Source organism: Salvelinus fontinalis, chromosome 38 (genome assembly GCF_029448725.1).
Source record: "Salvelinus fontinalis isolate EN_2023a chromosome 38, ASM2944872v1, whole genome shotgun sequence".
In the NCBI taxonomy this organism is placed as follows: Eukaryota; Metazoa; Chordata; class Actinopteri; order Salmoniformes; family Salmonidae; genus Salvelinus; species Salvelinus fontinalis.
In genome coordinates this window covers 4098644-4119751 of record NC_074702.1, presented here as the reverse complement: position 1 = coordinate 4119751, position 21108 = coordinate 4098644, and the positions used below count along the sequence as shown (strand labels likewise).

Sequence of the window (21108 nt, the reverse complement as noted above, 5' to 3'; positions counted from 1 at the left end):
CTCCCCCTATACCCACCAGTCTCCCCCTATACCCCTCAGTCTCCCCCTATACGTCCCCATCTCCCCCTAGCCCTAAGTCTCCCCCTATACGTCCCAGTCTCCCCCTATACGTCCCAGTCTCCCCCTATACGTCCCAGTCTCTCCCTGTTCCTCCCAGTCTCCCCCTATACGTCCCAGTCTCCCCCTATACCCTCCAGTCTCCCCATATACGTCCCAGTCTCCCCCTATACCTCCTAGTCTCCCCCTATACGTCCCAGTCTCCCCCTATACGTCCCAGTCTCCCCCTATACGTCCCAGTCTCCCCCTATACCTCCCAGTCTCCCCATATACGTCCCAGTCTCCCCCTATACCTCCTAGTCTCCCCCTATACCTCCCAGTCTCCCCCTGTTCCTCCCAGTCTCCCCCTATACGTCCCAGTCTCCCCCTATACCCCCCAGTCTCCCCCTATACGTCCCAGTCTCCCCCTATACGTCCCAGTCTCCCCCTATACCTCCCAGTCTCCCCCTATACCTCCCAGTCTCCCCCTGTTCCTCCCAATCTCCCCCTATACCTCTCAGTCTCCCCCTATACCTCCCAGTCTCCCCCTGTTCCTCCCAGTCTCCCCCTATACCTCACAGTCTCCCCTATACCTCCCAGTCTCCCCCTATACCTCCCAGTCTCCCCCTATACCTCCCATTCTCCCCCTAAACGTCCCAGTCTCCCCCTATACGTCCCAGTCTCCCCCTATACGTCCCAGTCTCCCCCTATACGTCCCAGTCTCTCCCTGTTCCTCCCCGTCTCCCCCTATACGTCCCAGTCTCCCCCTATACCCTCCAGTCTCCCCATATACGTCCCAGTCTCCCCCTATACCTCCTAGTCTCCCCCTATACGTCCCAGTCTCCCCCTATACGTCCCAGTCTCCCCCTATACGTCCCAGTCTCCCCCTATACCTCCCAGTCTCCCCATATACGTCCCAGTCTCCCCCTATACCTCCTAGTCTCCCCCTATACCTCCCAGTCTCCCCCTGTTCCTCCCAGTCTCCCCCTATACGTCCCAGTCTCCCCCTATACCCCCCAGTCTCCCCCTATACGTCCCAGTCTCCCCCTATACGTCCCAGTCTCCCCCTATACCTCCCAGTCTCCCCCTATACCTCCCAGTCTCCCCCTGTTCCTCCCAATCTCCCCCTATACCTCTCAGTCTCCCCCTATACCTCCCAGTCTCCCCCTGTTCCTCCCAGTCTCCCCCTATACCTCACAGTCTCCCCTATACCTCCCAGTCTCCCCCTATACCTCCCAGTCTCCCCCTATACCTCCCATTCTCCCCCTAAACGTCCCAGTCTCCCCCTATACGTCCCAGTCTCCCCCTATACGTCCCAGTCTCCCCCTATACCTCCCAGTCTCCCCCTGTTCCTCCCAGTGTCCCCTATACCTCTCAGTCTCCCCCTATACCTCCCAGTCTCCCCCTATACCTCCCAGTCTCCCCCTATACCTCCCAGTCTCCCCCTATACCTCCCAGTCTCCCCCTATACCTCCCAGTCTCCCCCTATACGTCCCATTCTCCCCCTATACCTCCCAGTCTCCCCCTATACCTCCCAGTCTCCCCTATACCTCCCATTCTCCCCCTATACCTCCCAGTCTCCCCCTATACCTCCCAGTCTCCCCTATACCTCCCAGTCTCCCCCTATACCTCCCAGTCTCCCCCTATACCTCCCAGTCTCCCCTATACCTCCCAGTCTCCCCCTATACCTCCCAGTCTCCCCCTATACCTCCCAGTCTCCCCCTATACCTCCCAGTCTCCCCTATACCTCCCAGTCTCCCCCTATACCTCCCAGTCTCCCCCTATACCTCCCAGTCTCCCCCTATACCTCCCAGTCTCCCCCTATACGTCCCATTCTCCCCCTATACCTCCCAGTCTCCCCTATACCTCCCAGTCTCCCCTATACCTCCCATTCTCCCCCTATACCTCCCAGTCTCCCCCTATACCTCCCAGTCTCCCCTATACCTCCCAGTCTCCCCCTATACCTCCCAGTCTCCCCCTATACCTCCCAGTCTCCCCCTATACCTCCCAGTCTCCCCCTATACCTCCCAGTCTCCCCCTATACCTCCCAGTCTCCCCCTATACCTCCCAGTCTCCCCTATACCTCCCAGTCTCCCCCTATACCTCCCAGTCTCCCCCTATACCTCCCAGTCTCCCTTGCCAGAATCATCATCAGGTACATAATAACCAGGAGAATGTTGCTGAGGGCTACTGTACTATAAGGGAGCGCTCTGAGGCAGGAGACAGACTTCTGGAAGGAGACCCAGGTGGTCTGCTATCCTGCTCTTGCTCTGTTCTCTGTCAAATGTCAAATGTTAAATGTCCCTTTCATTTCAGCTGCAGTTGAGGAAATACAGAAGAACTGTAACAGAGTCTAGATCATAACAGTGGTAGATTGGTTCAGTATGTGAATACAGAGGTACTGTAACAGAGGTTAGATCATAACAGTGGTAGATTGGTTCAGTATGTGAATACAGAGGTACTATAACAGAGGTTAGATCATAACAGTGGTAGATTGGTTCAGTATGTGAATACAGAGGTACTGTAACAGAGGTTAGATCATAACAGTGGTAGATTGGTTCAGTATGTGAATACAGAGGTACTGTAACAGAGGTTAGATCATAACAGTGGTAGATTGGTTCAGTATGTGAATACAGAGGTACTGTAACAGAGTCTAGATCATAACAGTGGTAGATTGGTTCAGTATGTGAATACAGAGGTACTGTAACAGAGTCAAGATCGTAACAGTGGTAGATTGGTTCAGTATGTGAATACAGAGGTCCTGTAACAGAGGTTAGATCATAACAGTGGTAGATTGGTTCAGTATGTGAATACAGAGGTACTGTAACAGAGGTTAGATCATAACAGTGGTAGACTGGTACCTCTCTGACTGTATAGATACACAGATGGTCCTAAGAGAGACCACAACCCAGAGTGGCTCTGTGGTGGTTCTCTGGCTGGGTGCAGAGTGGCTCTGTGGTGGTTCTCTGGCTGGGTGCAGAGTGGCTCTGTGGTGTCTCTCTGGCTGGGTGCAGAGTGGCTCTGTGGTGTCTCTCTGGCTGGGTGCAGAGTGGCTCTGTGGTGGTTCTCTGGCTGGGTGCAGAGTGGCTCTGTGGTGGTTCTCTGGCTGGGTGCAGAGTGTCTCTGTGGTGTCTCTCTGGCTGGGTGCAGAGTGGCTCTGTGGTGTCTCTCTGGCTGGGTGCAGAGTTGCTCTGTGGTTGTTCTCTGGCTGGGTGCACTCTGGCTCTGTGGTGGTTTTCTGGTGGGGTGCAGAGTGGCTCTTTGGTGGTTTTCTGGCGGGGTGCAGAGTGGCTCTGTGGTGGTTCTCTGGCTGGGTGCAGAGTGGCTCTGTGGTGTCTCTCTGGCTGGGTGCAGACTGGCTCTGTGGTGGTTCTCTGGTTGGGTGCAGAGTGGCTCTGTGGTGTCTCTCCAAACTCTCCACTCCCCCAATCTGTTCTCAGGTTCCGTCTAGACATGGGTCCTGGCTGGGCTGTGGGTGTCAGACCTGTTAGTCATCCAGAGTGTGAACTCAGACTCAGATAGTTTCAGGTTTCATGTTATTCTAAACCAGAAAAGTCTTTCATTCTTTCTCAGTTTATGATATGGTGTCGTAAGGCGTGTGTGATTTATATTAAGTCGTTACTCGTTCTTGGTTTATTGTGTTTTGGTTTTAGCACAGAAACTCCTTTTGCTCTGGGTGGGATTGACAGTACTGTATGTCACTAGCAATCAGGAATTTTCATACTACTTCTGCTATGCTATCTCCTCCGACTTTTCAAGTGGGTTTTTGCTGTAGCTGTATGCACCCTGTTAGCCAGGTCTAACCCTAAACCCAACTCCAACCCTTACCGTAATCCTAACCCTAATCCTAACCCTAACCCTAACCCTAACCCTAACCCTAATACCACAATCTGGGATTGGTAGCCAATGATTCTTCAAGAATAAAATGCCTCATGAGTTTAGTTCAACTGTCTACCCCATCAGAACCTAAATCTCTGTCTATGAAATTGAGAGTGGTTGCATTTCTCCAAGCCATCCTTTTTTAGAGTCACCCTGTTTTGTTTTGCCTCTCTGGTGGTTGAATCCACAACAGACAGCGTCCTCTAGTGGTAAAATGTTACACAGTGACGTGTGGTTGCCAATGTGAGTCTTCACTTCATTTGGCCAATCAGTACCCACCTTCGTTTTGATTGGTTTAAGACGAACTGTCAATCAAAGCTTTTGTGGGCTTTGCGCAGCAGAGCGCTTAGTAGAACTTTTGAGGTCTTGGAGTAGAGATGCTGTCCGTGAAAAATATAGTATCTGGTTTTAGAAGCCTTTTGCCAATGGTATTCTCTTTGTTCAATAAAAGTTAACCATTTAATATGTTGTCAGACGTATTTAATAATAATATTATTAATAATAAAAATAATAAATAATAATTTAAAATAATAATAGTCTACTATGCCTACTTAAATATTATTTTACTCTCAGCCTTTCCACATTTATTGACAATAGCTTGTTAACCTAAATGAATTCAGCTATTTAGATATTAGACTATTTCTCATCTATTATGAACCATTTCATTGATTTTACCAGATCGACTAATATAAGTCCCAATTCAAAATAGTGTCGGCCCTATAAGATACTTCTCTCTAAACAAGCACCAATCCAAATATGAATCAGGTCATTTTGGTAAGAATTAACACACCCTCATAGTGTACTGAAACCATGACAAGTAGTGCAGCTAAACAGAGATCTGGTGTTTGGAGGGTGTTTGAATGTAAAACCAATGGAACATTTCTGAAAGACTGAAGGTATTTCTAAACCGAATTGAAATATACTCTGAAACACCCAAAGTGGTTCTTCAATCTGAATATTGGTGTTTTTATGAGAGTCTTGTGAAAACCATTGGCGGTGTTTCACTGCATGTAAAAGGCAGCATCAAAACACAAAAAACATATGTTGGCAGACTGTATCTCTCATGCAAGCAAAGGGTTTTGAAATGCTAATGGTTTATAGCGTAAATGTTGATTGATGATGATTTTCAGACAATTATCATTTTAAAGAAGACACTGGGAATTGAATAATTTTCCTAGGTTAGACAAAGGCAGTAATTAAAGGCTACAGTTTCCAGGGCCAATATGATATTCAGCAGATGGGGCCCGATTCAGACTTGAGCTAAGTAGACTTCACAAAACATGGACGTATGTCAAAAAAATGTAAATAAACTCAAACCTAGCAATTTCACATTCATTTTTTCTGTGCTTTGTTTAGACAGATTAGAAGCAGAATCAGGAAGTGAAAGCACAATTTTTGGGTCCGTAAGATGGCAAATGTATTTGGGATTTTACCCACTCAACCACACAGCCTGTACCATGTGAGGAACTCAGACTCCATATCAGAAGAACATTTTTAGATCAAAGAAAAAATGTGAACTTTAAACATTGTGCTACCGTACTGTTCAGCATTCCCCAGTCTGGGGCATGGAGGTGGAGAGAGGGCATTCATGTCAGGTGTGCCCTCTAGCAAACTCTATGGTCAAGCATAAAAGCAGGTAAGTTTGTGGGCGCGTCTGCTGTGTTCAGGTCCTTCACAAACTCAGACAGGAAAGAGCACACCAGACTCAGGCAAAGCTCTCCAAAACAAGCCAAAGTCAATGACAACGTGAGTACAAAATGTTATAGAGCCCCACATTTGGGATGTCATAATACCCATAAACCCTAACAGTCAAACAGGGAAATGGTTCCAATCGTTTTCCACCATACATTTTTCCAATAGTGGATTTTAGAAACACTTAAAATAAGGGCTGTGTTTCAGGTCGGCTTACCATTTTGATAACTGTGTAAATCTCTCCCATTTAAAGAATTTGAAAACTCCAGAAGTGTTCTAATTCTGCACTAGACAGGATTCGAAACACAATTATATTGTTTAGGAACTTTACAGAGAGGAAACGACACCAACGGATAAGGATTCTAATTCTGCATGAAACAGGCCTCGAAACGTCATAGTAGTGTTTTAAACCTTTTCCTGGTTAGTGCTCCTAGTCTCTGGCAAGGTGTTCCACAACGCTTGACTATGTCGCGTTACAACACACCACGTCATGTTTCAGAACACCTTAGGATGAATGTTTCAGTAGGCTACACCTTCAATCTGTCTCATAACCCCTTACACCCATGTGTTTCAAAACTCCAGCAAAGTTAAGCTTTCGTCTCCTTAACGATGGTGGCAGCTCAGTTCCAAATAGTTTTAGTGTTACAAAACACTTTCTTTTAACAGCGTAGGCAACTTCTCTCCCTCATGCCCGTCGGCTATTGACAATCATCATTATAGCCGAGCGTATAGCCAAATCCTACTATTAAATTACACAGTAGTAAACCAACGCGAATTCCCACTGTAGACAGAGCAGACACGCGGATCGGTCTGTGATTGGCGGATGTCCCATTGTCTCCTCCCGGTTTTTCTGACTTGACCTCTCCCCTTGGCAACCACTTCCTCCGAGCTCCCACCCCGGCCATCTTTATTTAACTCATTCATGAAAAGTTTTTGTAACGACACTAGAACATTTTTGCATTTGGCTACGCATCTAACGAACCACTGGACACATTTTAATTGTTTTTGTATCAGCGTGCTCCAGCGTATGCTACATCGTAGCGTATTTCTGTCACAGCCAAAGTTGGACTGAAAGCGTACGTGTTTATTAGAAATAGCCTTCGATATGTAGCCTAGTCTACGTTTGCGTTAATCATACGATACATGCATTTGCTGTTAAGTCGTCTAGTTTGTGTATGTTTGTCAGTGACCGCAGTCCGCAGTGTTGCAGCCTCTAGTAATTTCACCAGCGAGTCCGCAGTAAAAAAAAGTATGTAAATTGAGATAGATGTGTAACCAACAGTAGATGTGTACAGAACGCGCGATTTCAATGTCTCGTAGAACGACGCTGCGATAGTATGTCCCCTTGACCCGAAGCTGCTAGACGTTACAATGTAACCACATGGTGATGACGACGATATTCTGTCTGGACCTCGATATTGTGCTCGCGTTACATTGTAATAACGTTGCGTGAAAGATTTTACATAATATGTATGAGTGAATACAGCCATAGCCTCTTCACAATACACAATTAAATAGGCTACTACATTTTTCTGAATGATAGTTTTCTGAATTACACTTAACTTGAAGTATATATTTTCCCTCTGCAGGTTAGAATGAGAAAAAAGCAGAATGTGAAACAGAGAAAGGCAGAAACAATAACCGCAACAATAATAACACCGACACCATTAACAACAACAACAACAGTATCAACAACAGCAGCAGCAGCAGTCGTCCAGGAGTTTGTGGTTGAGAAGATAATCCATCGAAGGGTCTCCAATGGAAGAGTAGAGTACTATCTGAAGTGGAAAGGATTCACTGAGTAAGGAGAGCATTTCAACACAGTTGAATAGACCATGGGGCTTCCCAAATGGCACCATATTCCCTAACGCACTACTCTTGAACATAATTACACACTAGTGCACTATATAAGGAATAGGGGGCCATTTGGGACATATTCAGTAGTATCCTAAACTAGTTAAAAATAGTTGTGTCTATGAATTGATTTAATTTCTTCAGTGGCTAATATTAAAAGCTTGCTGTACATAGACACACTCACACTGTTTCTGCCTCTAGTGCTGACAACACCTGGGAACCCGAGGACAACTTGGTCTGTCCTGAACTCATAGAAGAGTTCCTGAGAAACCTCTGTTTGTCTGGAGAGAATCAGGTGGAGGAAGAGAACCTACGGCCGGTGGAACCAGAGCTAGTCCCCAAAGAGGAACTGGCAGGACAGGAGACGGAGATTGTGAGTGGCTGAGATCTGGGATGACAGAGTGACTGAGATCTGGGATGACAGAGTGACTGAGATCTGGGATGACAGAGTGACTGAGATCTGGGATGACAGAGTGACTGAGATCTGGGATGACAGTGACTGAGATCTGGGATGACAGAGTGACTGAGATCTGGGATGACAGAGTGACTGGTCTGTAGATCAGTGTGTTTATTCATGTCAATAGAAGACTGGTCTGTAGATCAGTGTGTTTATTCATGTCTATGGAAGACTGGTCTGTAGATCAGTGTGTTTATTCATGTCTATAGAAGACTGGTCTGTAGATCAGTGTGTTAGAAGTCTTCTACTGGTCTGTAGATCAGTGTGTTTATTCATGTCTATAGAAGACTGGTCTGTAGATCAGTGTGTTTATTCATGTCAATAGAAGACTGGTCTGTAGATCAGTGTGTTTATTCATGTCAATAGAAGACTGGTCTGTAGATCAGTGTGTTTATTCATGTCTATAGAAGACTGGTCTGTAGATCAGTGTGTTTATTCATGTCAATAGAAGACTGGTCTGTAGATCAGTGTGTTTATTCATGTCTATAGAAGACTGGTCTGTAGATCAGTGTGTTTATTCATGTCTATAGAAGACTGGTCTGTAGATCAGTGTGTTTATTCATGTCTATAGAAGACTGGTCTGTAGATCAGTGTATGTATGTAGGTCTATAGAAGACTGGTCTGTAGATCAGTGTATGTGGGTCTATTACTATATGATCATGGAATAGAGTAAGAATACCGGTACCCAAAAATACACATTTGTTATATGATGATAAAAGCTCCACAGTAATGTGGAAAAGTTACCTCCGCAGACTGATATAGGAATAGAACCAGGAAGTTACCTCCGCAGACTGATATAGGAATAGAACCAGGAAGGGGGCATTCTAATTCCAGAATGATATTCAGACATTCTGTTCCAGATATACACATGTTTCATTGTTCCCTTGGGAGTCAATGTTTCCACTTTCCATGCCTGCACTGAGCTTCCACATAGTACTATAGAGTGATTAAATAACCCTTTGACTAAATTACAAACAAAATGTCTATAACCCCTGAGCAAAAAATCTTTGTTCAGCATGTGCAGTGTCGCTTATATCTATTAAATATTGAGATGGGGAGAGAGTTGTTGAGTCGTTGAGACGGGGAGAGAGTCGTTGAGACGGGAAGAGAGTCGTTGAGACGGGGAGAGAGTCGTTGAGACGGGGAGAGAGTCGTTGAGACGGGGAGAGAGTCGTTGAGACGGGGAGAGAGTCGTTGAGACGGGGAGAGAGTCGTTGAGACGGGGAGAGAGTCGTTGAGACGGGGAGAGAGTCGTTGAGACGGGGAGAGAGTCGTTGAGACGGGGAGAGAGTTGTTGAGTGGTTGAGACGGGGAGAGAGTTGTTGAGTGGTTGAGACGGGGAGAGAGACGTTGAGACGGGGAGAGAGACGTTGAGACGGGGAGAGAGACGTTGAGACGGGGAGAGAGACGTTGAGACGGGGAGAGAGACGTTGAGACGGGGAGAGAGACGTTGAGACGGGGAGAGAGACGTTGAGACGGGGAGAGAGACGTTGAGACGGGGAGAGAGACGTTGAGACGGGGGGAGAGACGTTGAGACGGGGGGAGAGACGTTGAGACGGGGGGAGAGACGTTGAGACGGGGGGAGAGACGTTGAGACGGGGGGAGAGTCGTTGAGACGGGGAGAGAGACGTTGAGACGGGGAGAGAGACGTTGAGACGGGGAGAGAGACGTTGAGACGGGGAGAGAGTCGTTGAGACGGGGAGAGAGTCGTTGAGACGGGGAGAGAGTCGTTGAGACGGGGAGAGAGTCGTTGAGACGGGGAGAGAGTCGTTGAGACGGGGAGAGAGTCGTTGAGACGGGGAGAGAGTCGTTGAGTCGTTGAGTCGTTGCCTTAGATGATTATAATGCTCCTCTAACAATACAACAGGTGTAGACATAACAGGGAACTGCTTACCAACAAGCCCTTAACCAACAATGCGGTTCAAGAAATAGAGTTCTTGAATAGAGTTTAAAAAATAGAGTTTAATAGAGTTTAAAAAATATTTACTAAATAAAATAAAGTAAAAAATAAAATAAAAAGCAGCAAAATAAAATAACAATGTGGAGGCTATATACAGGGGGTACCGGTACAGAGTCAATGTGGAGGCTATATACAGGGGGTACCGGTACAGAGTCAATGTGGAGGCTATATACAGGGGGTACCGGTACAGAGTCAATGTGGAGGCTATATACAGGGGGTACCGGTACAGAGTCAATGTGGAGGCTATATACAGGGGGTACCGGTACAGAGTCAATGTGGAGGCTATATACAGGGGGTACCGGTACAGAGTCAATGTGGAGGCTATATACAGGGGGTACCGGTACAGAGTCAATGTGGAGGCTATATACAGGGTGTACCGGTACAGAGTCAATGCGGAGGCTATATACAGGGGGTACCGGTACCGAGTCAATGTGGAGGCTATATACAGGGGGTTCCGGTACCGAGTCAATGTGGAGGCTGTATACAGGGGGTACCGGTACAGAGTCAATGTGGAGGCTATATACAGGGGGTACCGGTACAGAGTCAATGTGGAGGCTATATACAGGGGGTACCATACAGAGTCAATGTGGAGGCTATATACAGGGGGTACCAGTACAGAGTCAATGTGGAGGCTATATACAGGGGGTACCAGTACAGAGTCAATGTGGAGGCTATATACAGGGGGTACCATACAGAGTCAATGTGGAGGCTATATACAGGGGGTACCGGTACAGAGTCAATGTGGAGGCTATATACAGGGGGTACCGGTACCGAGTCAATGTGGAGGCTATATACAGTGGGTACCGGTACCAAGTCAATGTGGAGGCTATATACAGGGGGTACCGGTACCGAGTCAATGTGGAGGCTATATACAGGGGGTACCGGTACCGAGTCAATGTGGAGGCTATATACAGGGGGTACCAGTACCGAGTCAATGTGGAGGCTATATACAGGGGGTACCGGAACCGAGTCAATGTGGAGGCTATATACAGGGGGTACCAGTACCGAGTCAATGTGGAGGCTATATACAGGGGGTTCCGGTACCGAGTCAATGTGGAGGCTATATACAGGGGGTACCGGTACCGAGTCAATGTGGAGGCTATATACAGGGGGTACCGGTACCGAGTCAATCCCTCTGACTGGTCAGCTGTGTTGTGTTGTCCTCCCAGCAGGTGTACAGCGAGCAGAGACATAATGACCTCCAGGAACCAGCTGACCAGGATTCTCCTACTGCCCTCACCTGCCCCCTGGAACCTGAACGTATCATCGGCTCCACAGACAGACACGGAGAACTCATGTTCCTCATCAAATGGTACAGTTAACCACTTCCATTCTGCCACAACAAACTGCAACAAACACCAACATTCCAAGTTGGCAGATGTTGTCTGTTGTTTTTAGAATAAAAACTCTCTTGTCACACAACTGGTTCCTCTTGTCTTCCTGACTGTATGCCAGGCAGCAACAGACTATTGTAGGCTACATTCCGCAAACATACTAGTCATTTCTGGTAAAGACTTTTGATTGTGCAACAGCACCAGAGTAGTTATAATGATGTGCTCTGACCAACAGAAAGAACAGCACCAGAGTAGTTATAATGATGTGCTCTGACCAACAGAAAGAACAGCACCAGAGTAGTTATAATGATGTGCTCTGACCAACAGAAAGAACAGCACCAGAGTAGTTATAATGATGTGCTCTGACCAACAGAAAGAACAGCACCAGAGTAGTTATAATGATGTGCTCTGACCAACAGAAAGAACAGCACCAGAGTAGTTATAATGATGTGCTCTGACCAACAGAAAGAACAGCACCAGAGTAGTTATAATGATGTGCTCTGACCAACAGAAAGAACAGCACCAGAGTAGTTATAATGATGTGCTCTGACCAACAGAAAGAACAGCACCAGAGTAGTTATAATGATGTGCTCTGACCAACAGAAAGAACAGCACCAGAGTAGTTATAATGATGTGCTCTGACCAACAGAAAGAACAGCACCAGAGTAGTTATAATGATGTGCTCTGACCAACAGAAAGAACAGCACCAGAGTAGTTATAATGATGTGCTCTGACCAACAGAAAGAACAGCACCAGAGTAGTTATAATGATGTGCTCTGACCAACAGAAAGAAGTGGACATTGCCCCCCTCCCCGTTGTAGTCTCTCTCTCTCTACACGTGTAAAGATGTTATCTGTGTAATAATATGTCATAGGGGCAGTATAATAATTCTAATAATGTCTTGTATCCCTGTGTGGGACAGGAAGAACCGTGACGAGGTGGCCCTGCTGTCAGCCAGGGAGGCCAGCGCCAGGTATCCTGAGATGGTTGTAGGCTTCTACGAGGACAAACTCACCTGGCACTCTGGGGACGAGGACCAGTAAAGGGTGTGTGTGTGTGTGTGTGTGTGTGTGTGTGTCGTAGAGTGTGTGCATGTGAGTACACAAGTATGAATATGAACTGACAAGCATCTGTAGGCATCTCATAGGTTAATTTCTCCTCCAGCAAACCAAGGTCCTCCTTGAGCTGACATTAAAGGCACAGTGTGTGAAACAATGTCCTGCTGCAGGTAGATTGAGTCATCATGGCAGGTGTAAAATCCCTCTACGGGGTTGGCTGGGCCTCTTCCTGCTTCCTGTGGTGCTGGGTGAGGTCACAATGCCTTTGGGGGTTCAGAACCATTCATAGAGACGTCTATCTCTCTCTGTGGCTCTGATTGAGTTGAAACTAAGGAAATGAAGGCAGACAGTTCACACTGATGAATGCTCCTCCCAGTCTATTGTACAACATCTCAACCCGAAGCTCTTTGTCAAAGCCTGGCGAAGTGTGCGAGTATCTCTCTGGATTACATGTCTTTGTTTTTTTTTAAAGTGACTGGATGTGCTTCCACTACGTTTGAAGAGTTGAAACTAACCCTTGGCATTCCTCTCCCAGTGTCTTCATGTACTGTAGCAGACTGAATCACTGTGGACACTGTGTTCTGTGTGACTACTGATACTGTGGTCATAGAACCCCATGTGATTGTATTGGACTTTAGTAGTAGATGTAGGTTCTTGTATCTTCTGCCTCTGGGGCACCTTGGTCACAAGGCTCTCCCTCCGGCTCTTCCACTGTGAGATGTCTGTTGTTTTATTAAGTAGGATACTTATCTTGTATAGTAATGGGTTCACTGTGAGATGTCTGTTGTTTTATTAAGTAGGATACTTATCTTGTATAGTAATGGGTTCACTGTGAGATGTCTGTTGTTTTATTAAGTAGGATACTTATCTTGTATAGTAATGGGTTCACTGTGAGATGTCTGTTGTTTTATTAAGTAGGATACTTATCTTGTATAGTAATGGGTCCACTGTGAGATGTCTGGTGTTTTATTAAGTAGGATACTTCTCTTGTATAGTAATGGGTTCACTGTGAGATGTCTGTTGTTTTGTTAAGTAGGATACTTATCTTGTATAGTAATGGGTCCACTGTGAGATGTCTGTTGTTTTATTAAGTATAGTAGTATTGTATAGTATTGGGTTCACTGTGCATTACACTCAATAGATAACTACTGGTCACCTAATATGATATCTGCACCATTTACTTTTTGCCACCATCCTTGATATTGTACTTTTTCTGTGTGTGTGCGATTCAAAGTTGATAAATGTGTTACATTTAGTTTACTGACAAATGTAGAAAAGTGTTGAATGATAGTAGACAGTATACTGTTTGATGTAGAACGTGATAGTAGACAGTATACTGTTTGATGTAGAACATGATAGTAGACAGTATACTGTTTGATGTAGAACATGATAGTAGACAGTATACTGTTTGATGTAGAACGTGATAGTAGACGGTATACTGTTTAATGTAGAACATGATAGTAGACGGTATGCTGTTTAATGTAGAACGTGATAGTAGACGGTATACTGTTTAATGTAGAACATGATAGTAGACGGTATGCTGTTTGATGTAGAACATGATAGTAGACGGTATGCTGTTTGATGTAGAACATGATAGTAGACGGTATGCTGTTTAATGTAGAACATGATAGTAGACGGTATGCTGTTTGATGTAGAACATGATAGTAGACGGTATACTGTTTAATGTAGAACATGATAGTAGACGGTATGCTGTTTGATGTAGAACATGATAGTAGACGGTATGCTGTTTAATGTAGAACATGATAGTAGACGGTATGCTGTTTGATGTAGAACATGATAGTAGACGGTATACTGTATAATGTAGAACATGATAGTAGACGGTATACTGTTTGATGTAGAACACAACCAAGGGTTCTGTTAGTGACCATGGGGATTTGATGAGTTACTCTGATCAAAATGTGACGTCACATATGAAAAAAGTATAACTGATATGATTATGTTAATTTTACCCAGTCACTGATTGTTCTCGGCTACTCTTAACCAAATATTTATCCACCAACCTGTATTTGTTACTGATAAATCATTGTTTTGTTAAGGGGCCCAGAGTTATATATGTTCAGGACTAACTCTAGTCCCTACACAAAATGACTGACACTGTATTCATTGTGCACCTCTCCCATGACTGGAATGTTATGGGACAATGGAATGTTATGAGGCAATGTCTGCATCCCAAACAGACCCCTACTTCCTTTGTAGTGCACTATATAGGGAATGGTTTGCCATTTGATACTCTGCCATTCTGTTGAACCTTTTGTTCTGGGCTGCCTCTGACTGACTAAGTTACTGTACCTGTTGACCTTTGACCTGTGAAGTGTCTGTCTGTGAATAAAGGTAGCTGTCACCCTGTGAGCCTTTAATGTCCTGTTTCTCAGATCATTCACATTCACAAAGACTCAATGACAACAAACACAAACAACGAATGTACAATCACGTTTTGGGACAGTTGTACGAAGACTGCATTTATAAATTATATTCTTCAAGAATTAATGAGAATATATTACTCATTGGATGACCATTGTACAGCAGCAAATATTGTGGATTGTACCTTAACAAGATGGTACCTTATAAGCTACAGTAAGACCTTGTTCAGTAGATTTGATGACCAGAGAAAGAGATACAGCCATAGAGAAATGACAGTTGTATTTGTACTATGTGGATACACATCAACACCCCTGTGCCTTCCAGGTGTGCTCAAGTACTCTATGGAATGGGATTCAAACGAGGAAGCTCAGCAGAACGAGCTTTGCAGTGTCACATATAAACACACAGTGACATTGCAATTGTCGTCCAGGTCAAGAGGCAAAGACAGTGCTGGTTACTACACACTGTCTTACTAGACAACAGCAGCGGTTCTATCACGGTCATTGTCGTTACGATCCTGATCCTAGGGTTCTATCACGGTCATTGTCGTTACGATCCTGATCCTAGGGTTGTATAGGGTTCTATCACGGTCATTGTCGTAACGATCCTGATCCTAGGGTTGTATCACGGTCATTGTCGTTACGATCCTGATCCTAGGGCTGTATAGTGTTTTATTAGGTACTTCCAGGTCAGACGGTCCAACAGACCAACAACAAATACAGACGGAACGTCTCCGTTACCTTATATGGTACACAATAACATGTTTTATATCAGAGGTTTATGGAAGCAGCACAAGGTGTTCCTCGGTCCTGTGACTGGACACCTTCAGACCTGTTTGTCCATCATAAAGAGGACAAGGATCAGCCGTTCTCTCAGAACATACCATTCATTCATTCCCCAGTCCACTGTGGATTTGATCTGATCGGGATCTGAACTTGAAGAATGAGAGAAGTGATTGACAACCTTGTGTTCCAGGTACGACTGGAGTCTTATCAATCAATTCGATGGGAAGTCTATGTGTGTCTGAGATTTTAGATATCATTTTCAGTGTATCATGTAATAGTACTGTGGGTAATGTTGCCCAGTGAGGGTCGGTGTGGGGGTCTCTTCCTGCTTCAGTAGGTTGAACTAGCTGGATAGTACTGTGGGTAATGTTGCCCAGTGAGGGTCGGTGTGGGGGTCTCTTCCTGCTTCAGTAGGTTGAACTAGCTGGATAGTACTGTGGGTAATGTTGCCCAATGAGGGTCGGTGTGGGGGTCTCTTCCTGCTTCAGTAGGTTGAACTAGCTGGATAGTACTGTGGGTAATGTTGCCCAGTGAGGGTCGGTGTGGGGGTCTCTTCCTGCTTCAGTAGGTTGAACTAGCTGGATAGTACTGTGGGTAATGTTGCCCAGTGAGGGTCGGTGTGGGGGTCTCTTCCTGCTTCAGTAGGTTGAACTAGCTGGATAGTACTGTGGGTAATGTTGCCCAGTGAGGGTCGGTGTGGGGGTCTCTTCCGGCTTCAGTAGGTTGAACTAGCTGGATAGTACTGTGGGTAATGTTGCCCAGTGAGGGTCGGTGTGGGGGTCTCTTCCTGCTTCAGTAGGTTGAACTAGCTGGATAGTACTGTGGGTAATGTTGCCCAGTGAGGATCGGTGTGGGGGTCTCTTCCTGCTTCAGTAGGTTGAACTAGCTGGATAGTACTGTGGGTAATGTTGCCCAGTGAGGGTCGGTGTGGGGGTCTCTTCCTGCTTCAGTAGGTTGAACTAGCTGGATAGTACTGTGGGTAATGTTGCCCAGTGAGGATCGGTGTGGGGGTCTCTTCCTGCTTCAGTAGGTTGAACTAGCTGGATAGTACTGTGGGTAATGTTGCCCAGTGAGGGTCGGTGTGGGGGTCTCTTCCTGCTTCAGTAGGTTGAACTAGCTGGATAGTACTGTGGGTAATGTTGCCCAGTGAGGGTCGGTGTGGGGGTCTCTTCCTGCTTCAGTAGGTTGAACTAGCTGGATAGTACTGTGGGTAGTGTTGCCCAGTGAGGGTCGGTGTGGGGGTCTCTTCCTGCTTCAGTAGGTTGAACTAGCTGGATAGTACTGTGGGTAGTGTTGCCCAGTGAGGGTCGGTGTGGGGGTCTCTTCCTGCTTCAGTAGGTTGAACTAGCTGGATAGTACTGTGGGTAGTGTTGCCCAGTGAGGGTCGGTGTGGGGGTCTCTTCCTGCTTCAGTAGGTTGAACTAGCTGGATAGTACTGTGGGTAATGTTGCCCAGTGAGGGTCGGTGTGGGGGTCTCTTCCTGCTTCAGTAGGTTGAACTAGCTGGATAGTACTGTGGGTAATGTTGCCCAGTGAGGGTCGGTGTGGGGGTCTCTTCCTGCTTCAGTAGGTTGAACTAGCTGGATAGTACTGTGGGTAGTGTTGCCCAGTGAGGGTCGGTGTGGGGGTCTCTTCCTGCTTCAGTAGGTTGAACTAGCTGGATAGTACTGTGGGTAGTGTTGCCCAGTGAGGGTCGGTGTGGGGGTCTCTTCCTGCTTCAGTAGGTTGAACTAGCTGGATAGTACTGTGGGTAATGTTGCCCAGTGAGGGTCGGTGTGGGGGTCTCTTCCTGCTTCAGTAGGTTGAACTAGCTGGATAGTACTGTGGGTAATGTTGCCCAGTGAGGGTCGGTGTGGGGGTCTCTTCCTGCTTCAGTAGGTTGAACTAGCTGGATAGTACTGTGGGTAGTGTTGCCCAGTGAGGATCGGTGTGGGGGTCTCTTCCTGCTTCAGTAGGTTGAACTAGCTGGATAGTACTGTGGGTAATGTTGCCCAGTGAGGGTCGGTGTGGGGGTCTCTTCCTGCTTCAGTAGGTTGAACTAGCTGGATAGTACTGTGGGTAGAAATCTACAGATCTAAAGATGTTTAACTCCTCTTGAAAACATACTGTAAATGCCAGATCAGATGGTGTAAGAGAGAGAGATCAGCACTACTTCTGCTTTCACTCTGCGGCACGGTAAAATAAACTGGACCAACCTGTAAATGTCACAGGGTAAACAGATGTAGGATCTTAATTGGAGGCAGCTCCTGCAGAAACAGGAAATGTGAATTATTATGTGGATTATAATGAATGGACAGTTTTGTAGGGTTGATACGTTTTTTGTTAGGGCAAATCAAGTCTGAAATTTCAAAGTGGAAATTACAAACTTTAGAAGCCTTTTTAAAACTCGAATAACAATACAAGTTTGCATTTCCTGCTGTGGAAGACAATGCTCAGCAACAAAAGAGTGATCAAATTAAAATCCTACATCTGTAGAGTTGGAGTGAGTCAATGATTGCACTTCCTGTATTTCTGTCCTGTAAAACTTCCATCTTTGCCTCAGACCGTACATTCTCACTTCTCATCCACAGTTTAGTTAAGTGTGACTCAGTCTCTCCTTACCTCTTCAGTCTCTCACCTCTCCTCCTCAGTCTCTCTCCTTACCTCCTCAGTCTCTCTCCTTACCTCCTCAGTCTCTCTCCTCTCCTCCCCATGGAGCAGTTTATCAGTGTCTGGGTTCGGGATCCTCGGATTCAGAAGAATGACTTCTGGCATGCCCACATGGACTATGAAATCTGTATACATGTAAGTATGATGTCCTGAGACAATGGGGGAAAATGAAGGGGATGTGGCTGACGTGCAAACCAATATTTAATTTCCAAATTGGTTAAATTTAGGTTAAGGCTATGGTTAAGGTAAGGGTCCTGTTCATACGGCTGATGGAATATCAGTGTTAAACTGCTGTTGTCTCTCCTCAGACCAACAGTGTCTGCTTCACTAAGAAGATCTCCTGTGTGAGGAGAAGGTACCGGGAGTTCGTCTGGCTCCGGCAGAAACTACAGGCAAACTCCCTACTCATGTGGGTATTCATAGGAGGATGGCATACTCTATATGTATAGCATATTCACCTAAGATAGCTGGGGACACATTTAACAAATGTACATAATGAAAATACTTCCACATGTCTTGTGTCTCTAACTAGTAGTTGTTAAAAAAAGGTGCCAATTATTTTATATTCTTTAAGAATCAATGACTATATATAATTAATTAAACAGTCCAAAAAATGGATGTACCAATCCCAGATTGCCCCTTTAAGTGTGTTTTGATTTGATTGTCTCCGTTTCCAGGGTCCAGCTACCTGAACTACCACCTAAGAACCCTTTCTTTAGCCTGAACAACGCCCAGCAGATCACAGAGAGGATGAAGGGTCTCCAGAAGTTCCTTCAACTGTGAGTGTCCTCCTAACAAACATTACAAAACATAACAAGAAAAATAGTTCTCAAAAATTACTAGAAAAACAACAGGTTATACTCAAGGGTTAAAGGCCTACTAAACATTTCTTACACATATCCATATGCCTCCTCGTTGCTGCACTAGGTTGTGCTTCCTCTGTGTTTCTGGCGGTAGGGAACAATAGACGCTGTAGTAGGTCCTATTTGACTAATGTTAAACAAATCAACATACCATGAATATCCATTTGTATTTATGGGTCTGTTGGTATAGTACCAGAGTTCCATTTTCTAATATGCCCATTTGTATTTGATGCTAGGACCCTGGAGAGTAATCTGCTTCTGTCAGACAGCTGTCTGCACCTCTTCCTGCAGTCGGAGCTGGGGGTGTCCCAGATAGAGGCCTGCGCCTCAGGGAGAACCCATTACTCTGTGTCCCAGGCCGTGCTGGGCTGCGGCTGCAAACTGCAACGCTTCCACTCCCAGGAGGACCTGTTAGAGACCAGCCGCAAGGAGTCCTGTGACTCCGACTCTGTTAGGTAGGTAGGCCTCACAAGCACACACACACACACACACACACACACACACACACAAACATTAGACACACACACACACACGCACAATGTATGTAAAAGTCCAACCTAAAAGAAAGTGCGACATATGATTACAGTTGAATTGGAATTCTCTGTCCAGGGCAGTTGAATTTAATTGTACAGTATGTGTCTCTTTTTTCAGTGGGTTTGTAGAGCCGGAGCCCAGCAGTAAAGATGGAACTGCTTCCTCACCCCCAGAGACCCTAGCTCTGTCTCTACCTGATAGGACCAGACCTAACCACAACCAGGAAGAGACCCTAGCTCTGTCTCTACCTGATAGGACCAGACCTTACCACAGCCAGGAAGAGACCCTAGCTCTGTCTCTACCTGATAGGACCAGACCTAACCCCAACCAGGAAGATACCCTAGCTCTGTCTCTACCTGATAGGACCAGACCTAACCCCAACCAGGAAGATACCCTAGCTCTGTCTCTACCTGATAGGACCAGACCTTACCACAGCCAGGAAGAGACCCTAGCTCTGTCTCTACCTGATAGGACCAGACCTTACCACAGCCAGGAAGAGACCCTAGCTCTGTCTTTACCTGATAGGACCAGACCTTACCACAGCCAGGAAGAGACCCTAGCTCTGTCTCTACCTGATAGGACCAGACCTAACCACGACCAGGAAGAGACCCTAGCTCTGTCTCTACCTGATAGGACCAGACCTAACCCCAACCAGGAAGAGACCCTAGCTCTGTCTCTGCCTGATAGGACCAGACCTAACCCCAACCAGGAAGAGACCCTAGCTCTGTCTCTACCTGACAGGACCAGACCTAACCCCAACCAGGAAGAGACCCTAGCGCTGTCTCTGCCTGATAGGACCAGACCTAACCCCAACCAGGAAGAGACCCTAGCTCTGTCTCTACCTGATAGAACCAGAGCTAACCCCAACCAGGAAGAGACCCTAGCTCTGTCTCTGCCTGATAGGACCAGACCTAACCCCAACCAGGAAGAGACCCTAGCGCTGTCTCTGCCTGAGAAGCAGACCTAACCCCAACCAGGAAGAGACCCTAGCTCTGTCTCTGCCTGATAGGACCAGACCTAACCCCAACCAGGAAGAGACCCTAGCTCTGTCTCTGCCTGATAGGACCAGACCTAACCCCAACCAGGAAGAGACCCTAGCGCTGTCTCTACCTGATAGGACCAGACCTAACCCCAACCAGGAAGAGACCCTAGCGCTGTCTCTGCCTGACAGGACCAGACCTAACCCCAACCAGGAAGAGACCCTAGCTCTGTCTCTGCCTGATAAGACTAGACCTAACCCCAACCAGGAAGAGACCCTAGCTCTGTCTCTACCTGATAGGACCAGACCTAACCACAACCAGGAAGAGACCCTAGCGCTGTCTCTGCCTGACAGGACCAGACCTAACCCCAACCAGGAAGAGACCCTAGCTCTGTCTCTACCGGATAGGACCAGACCTAACCCCAACCAGGAAGAGACCCTAGCGCTGTCTCTACCTGATAGGACCAGACCTAACCACGACCAGGAAGAGACCCTAGCTCTGTCTCTGCCTGATAGGACCAGACCTAACCCCAACCAGGAAGAGACCCTAGCGCTGTCTCTACCTGATAGGACCAGACCTAACCCCAACCAGGAAGAGACCCTAGCGCTGTCTCTGCCTGATAGAACCAGACCTAACCACAACCAGG

General features: G+C 46.4%; 2 protein-coding genes across 4 annotated transcripts; both read left to right on the top strand.

Annotated features, from left to right (window-relative positions):
- The first annotated feature begins 6476 nt into the window (after positions 1-6476).
- On the top strand, positions 6477-14648 carry LOC129837381 (chromobox protein homolog 3-like). Of its 3 annotated transcripts, none has more exons than XM_055903507.1 (5): positions 6477-6683; positions 7197-7408; positions 7663-7834; positions 11051-11190; positions 12135-14648. In XM_055903507.1, exons 2-5 carry the CDS (start codon positions 7203-7205, stop codon positions 12253-12255), a joined length of 639 nt encoding a protein of 212 aa, XP_055759482.1. In that variant the 5' UTR covers positions 6477-6683; positions 7197-7202; the 3' UTR covers positions 12256-14648. The 3 variants fall into 3 exon arrangements, with proteins under 3 accessions (XP_055759482.1, XP_055759480.1, XP_055759481.1); XM_055903505.1 differs by having other exon boundaries at positions 6479-6683; positions 11048-11190; XM_055903506.1 differs by lacking the exon at positions 6477-6683 and adding an exon at positions 6690-6856 and having other exon boundaries at positions 11048-11190.
- Positions 14649-15505: 857 nt separating this feature from the next.
- LOC129837096 (fibrinogen alpha-1 chain-like) lies at positions 15506-20449 on the top strand. Its single transcript, XM_055903013.1, has 6 exons — positions 15506-15627; positions 18109-18220; positions 18394-18494; positions 18763-18864; positions 19185-19403; positions 19600-20449. The coding sequence occupies exons 2-6, from the start codon at positions 18128-18130 to the stop codon at positions 20447-20449; spliced, it is 1365 nt and encodes a 454-aa protein (XP_055758988.1). The 5' UTR covers positions 15506-15627; positions 18109-18127.
- The last annotated feature ends 659 nt before the right edge of the window (positions 20450-21108 follow it).

Excerpts from the sequence above, each read along its gene's own strand:
- LOC129837381 (XM_055903505.1), top strand. The coding sequence starts at position 7,203 with ATGAGAAAAAAGCAGAATGTGAAACAGAGAAAGGCAGAAACAATAACC. Across the intron at positions 7,409-7,662 it reads AAGTGGAAAGGATTCACTGA|TGCTGACAACACCTGGGAAC; the intron begins GTAAGGAGAGCA and ends TTCTGCCTCTAG. Across the intron at positions 7,835-11,047 it reads CAGGACAGGAGACGGAGATT|CAGGTGTACAGCGAGCAGAG; the intron begins GTGAGTGGCTGA and ends TTGTCCTCCCAG.
- LOC129837096 (XM_055903013.1), top strand. The coding sequence starts at position 18,128 with ATGGAGCAGTTTATCAGTGTCTGGGTTCGGGATCCTCGGATTCAGAAG. Across the intron at positions 18,221-18,393 it reads ACTATGAAATCTGTATACAT|ACCAACAGTGTCTGCTTCAC; the intron begins GTAAGTATGATG and ends GTCTCTCCTCAG. Across the intron at positions 19,404-19,599 it reads TGTGACTCCGACTCTGTTAG|TGGGTTTGTAGAGCCGGAGC; the intron begins GTAGGTAGGCCT and ends CTCTTTTTTCAG.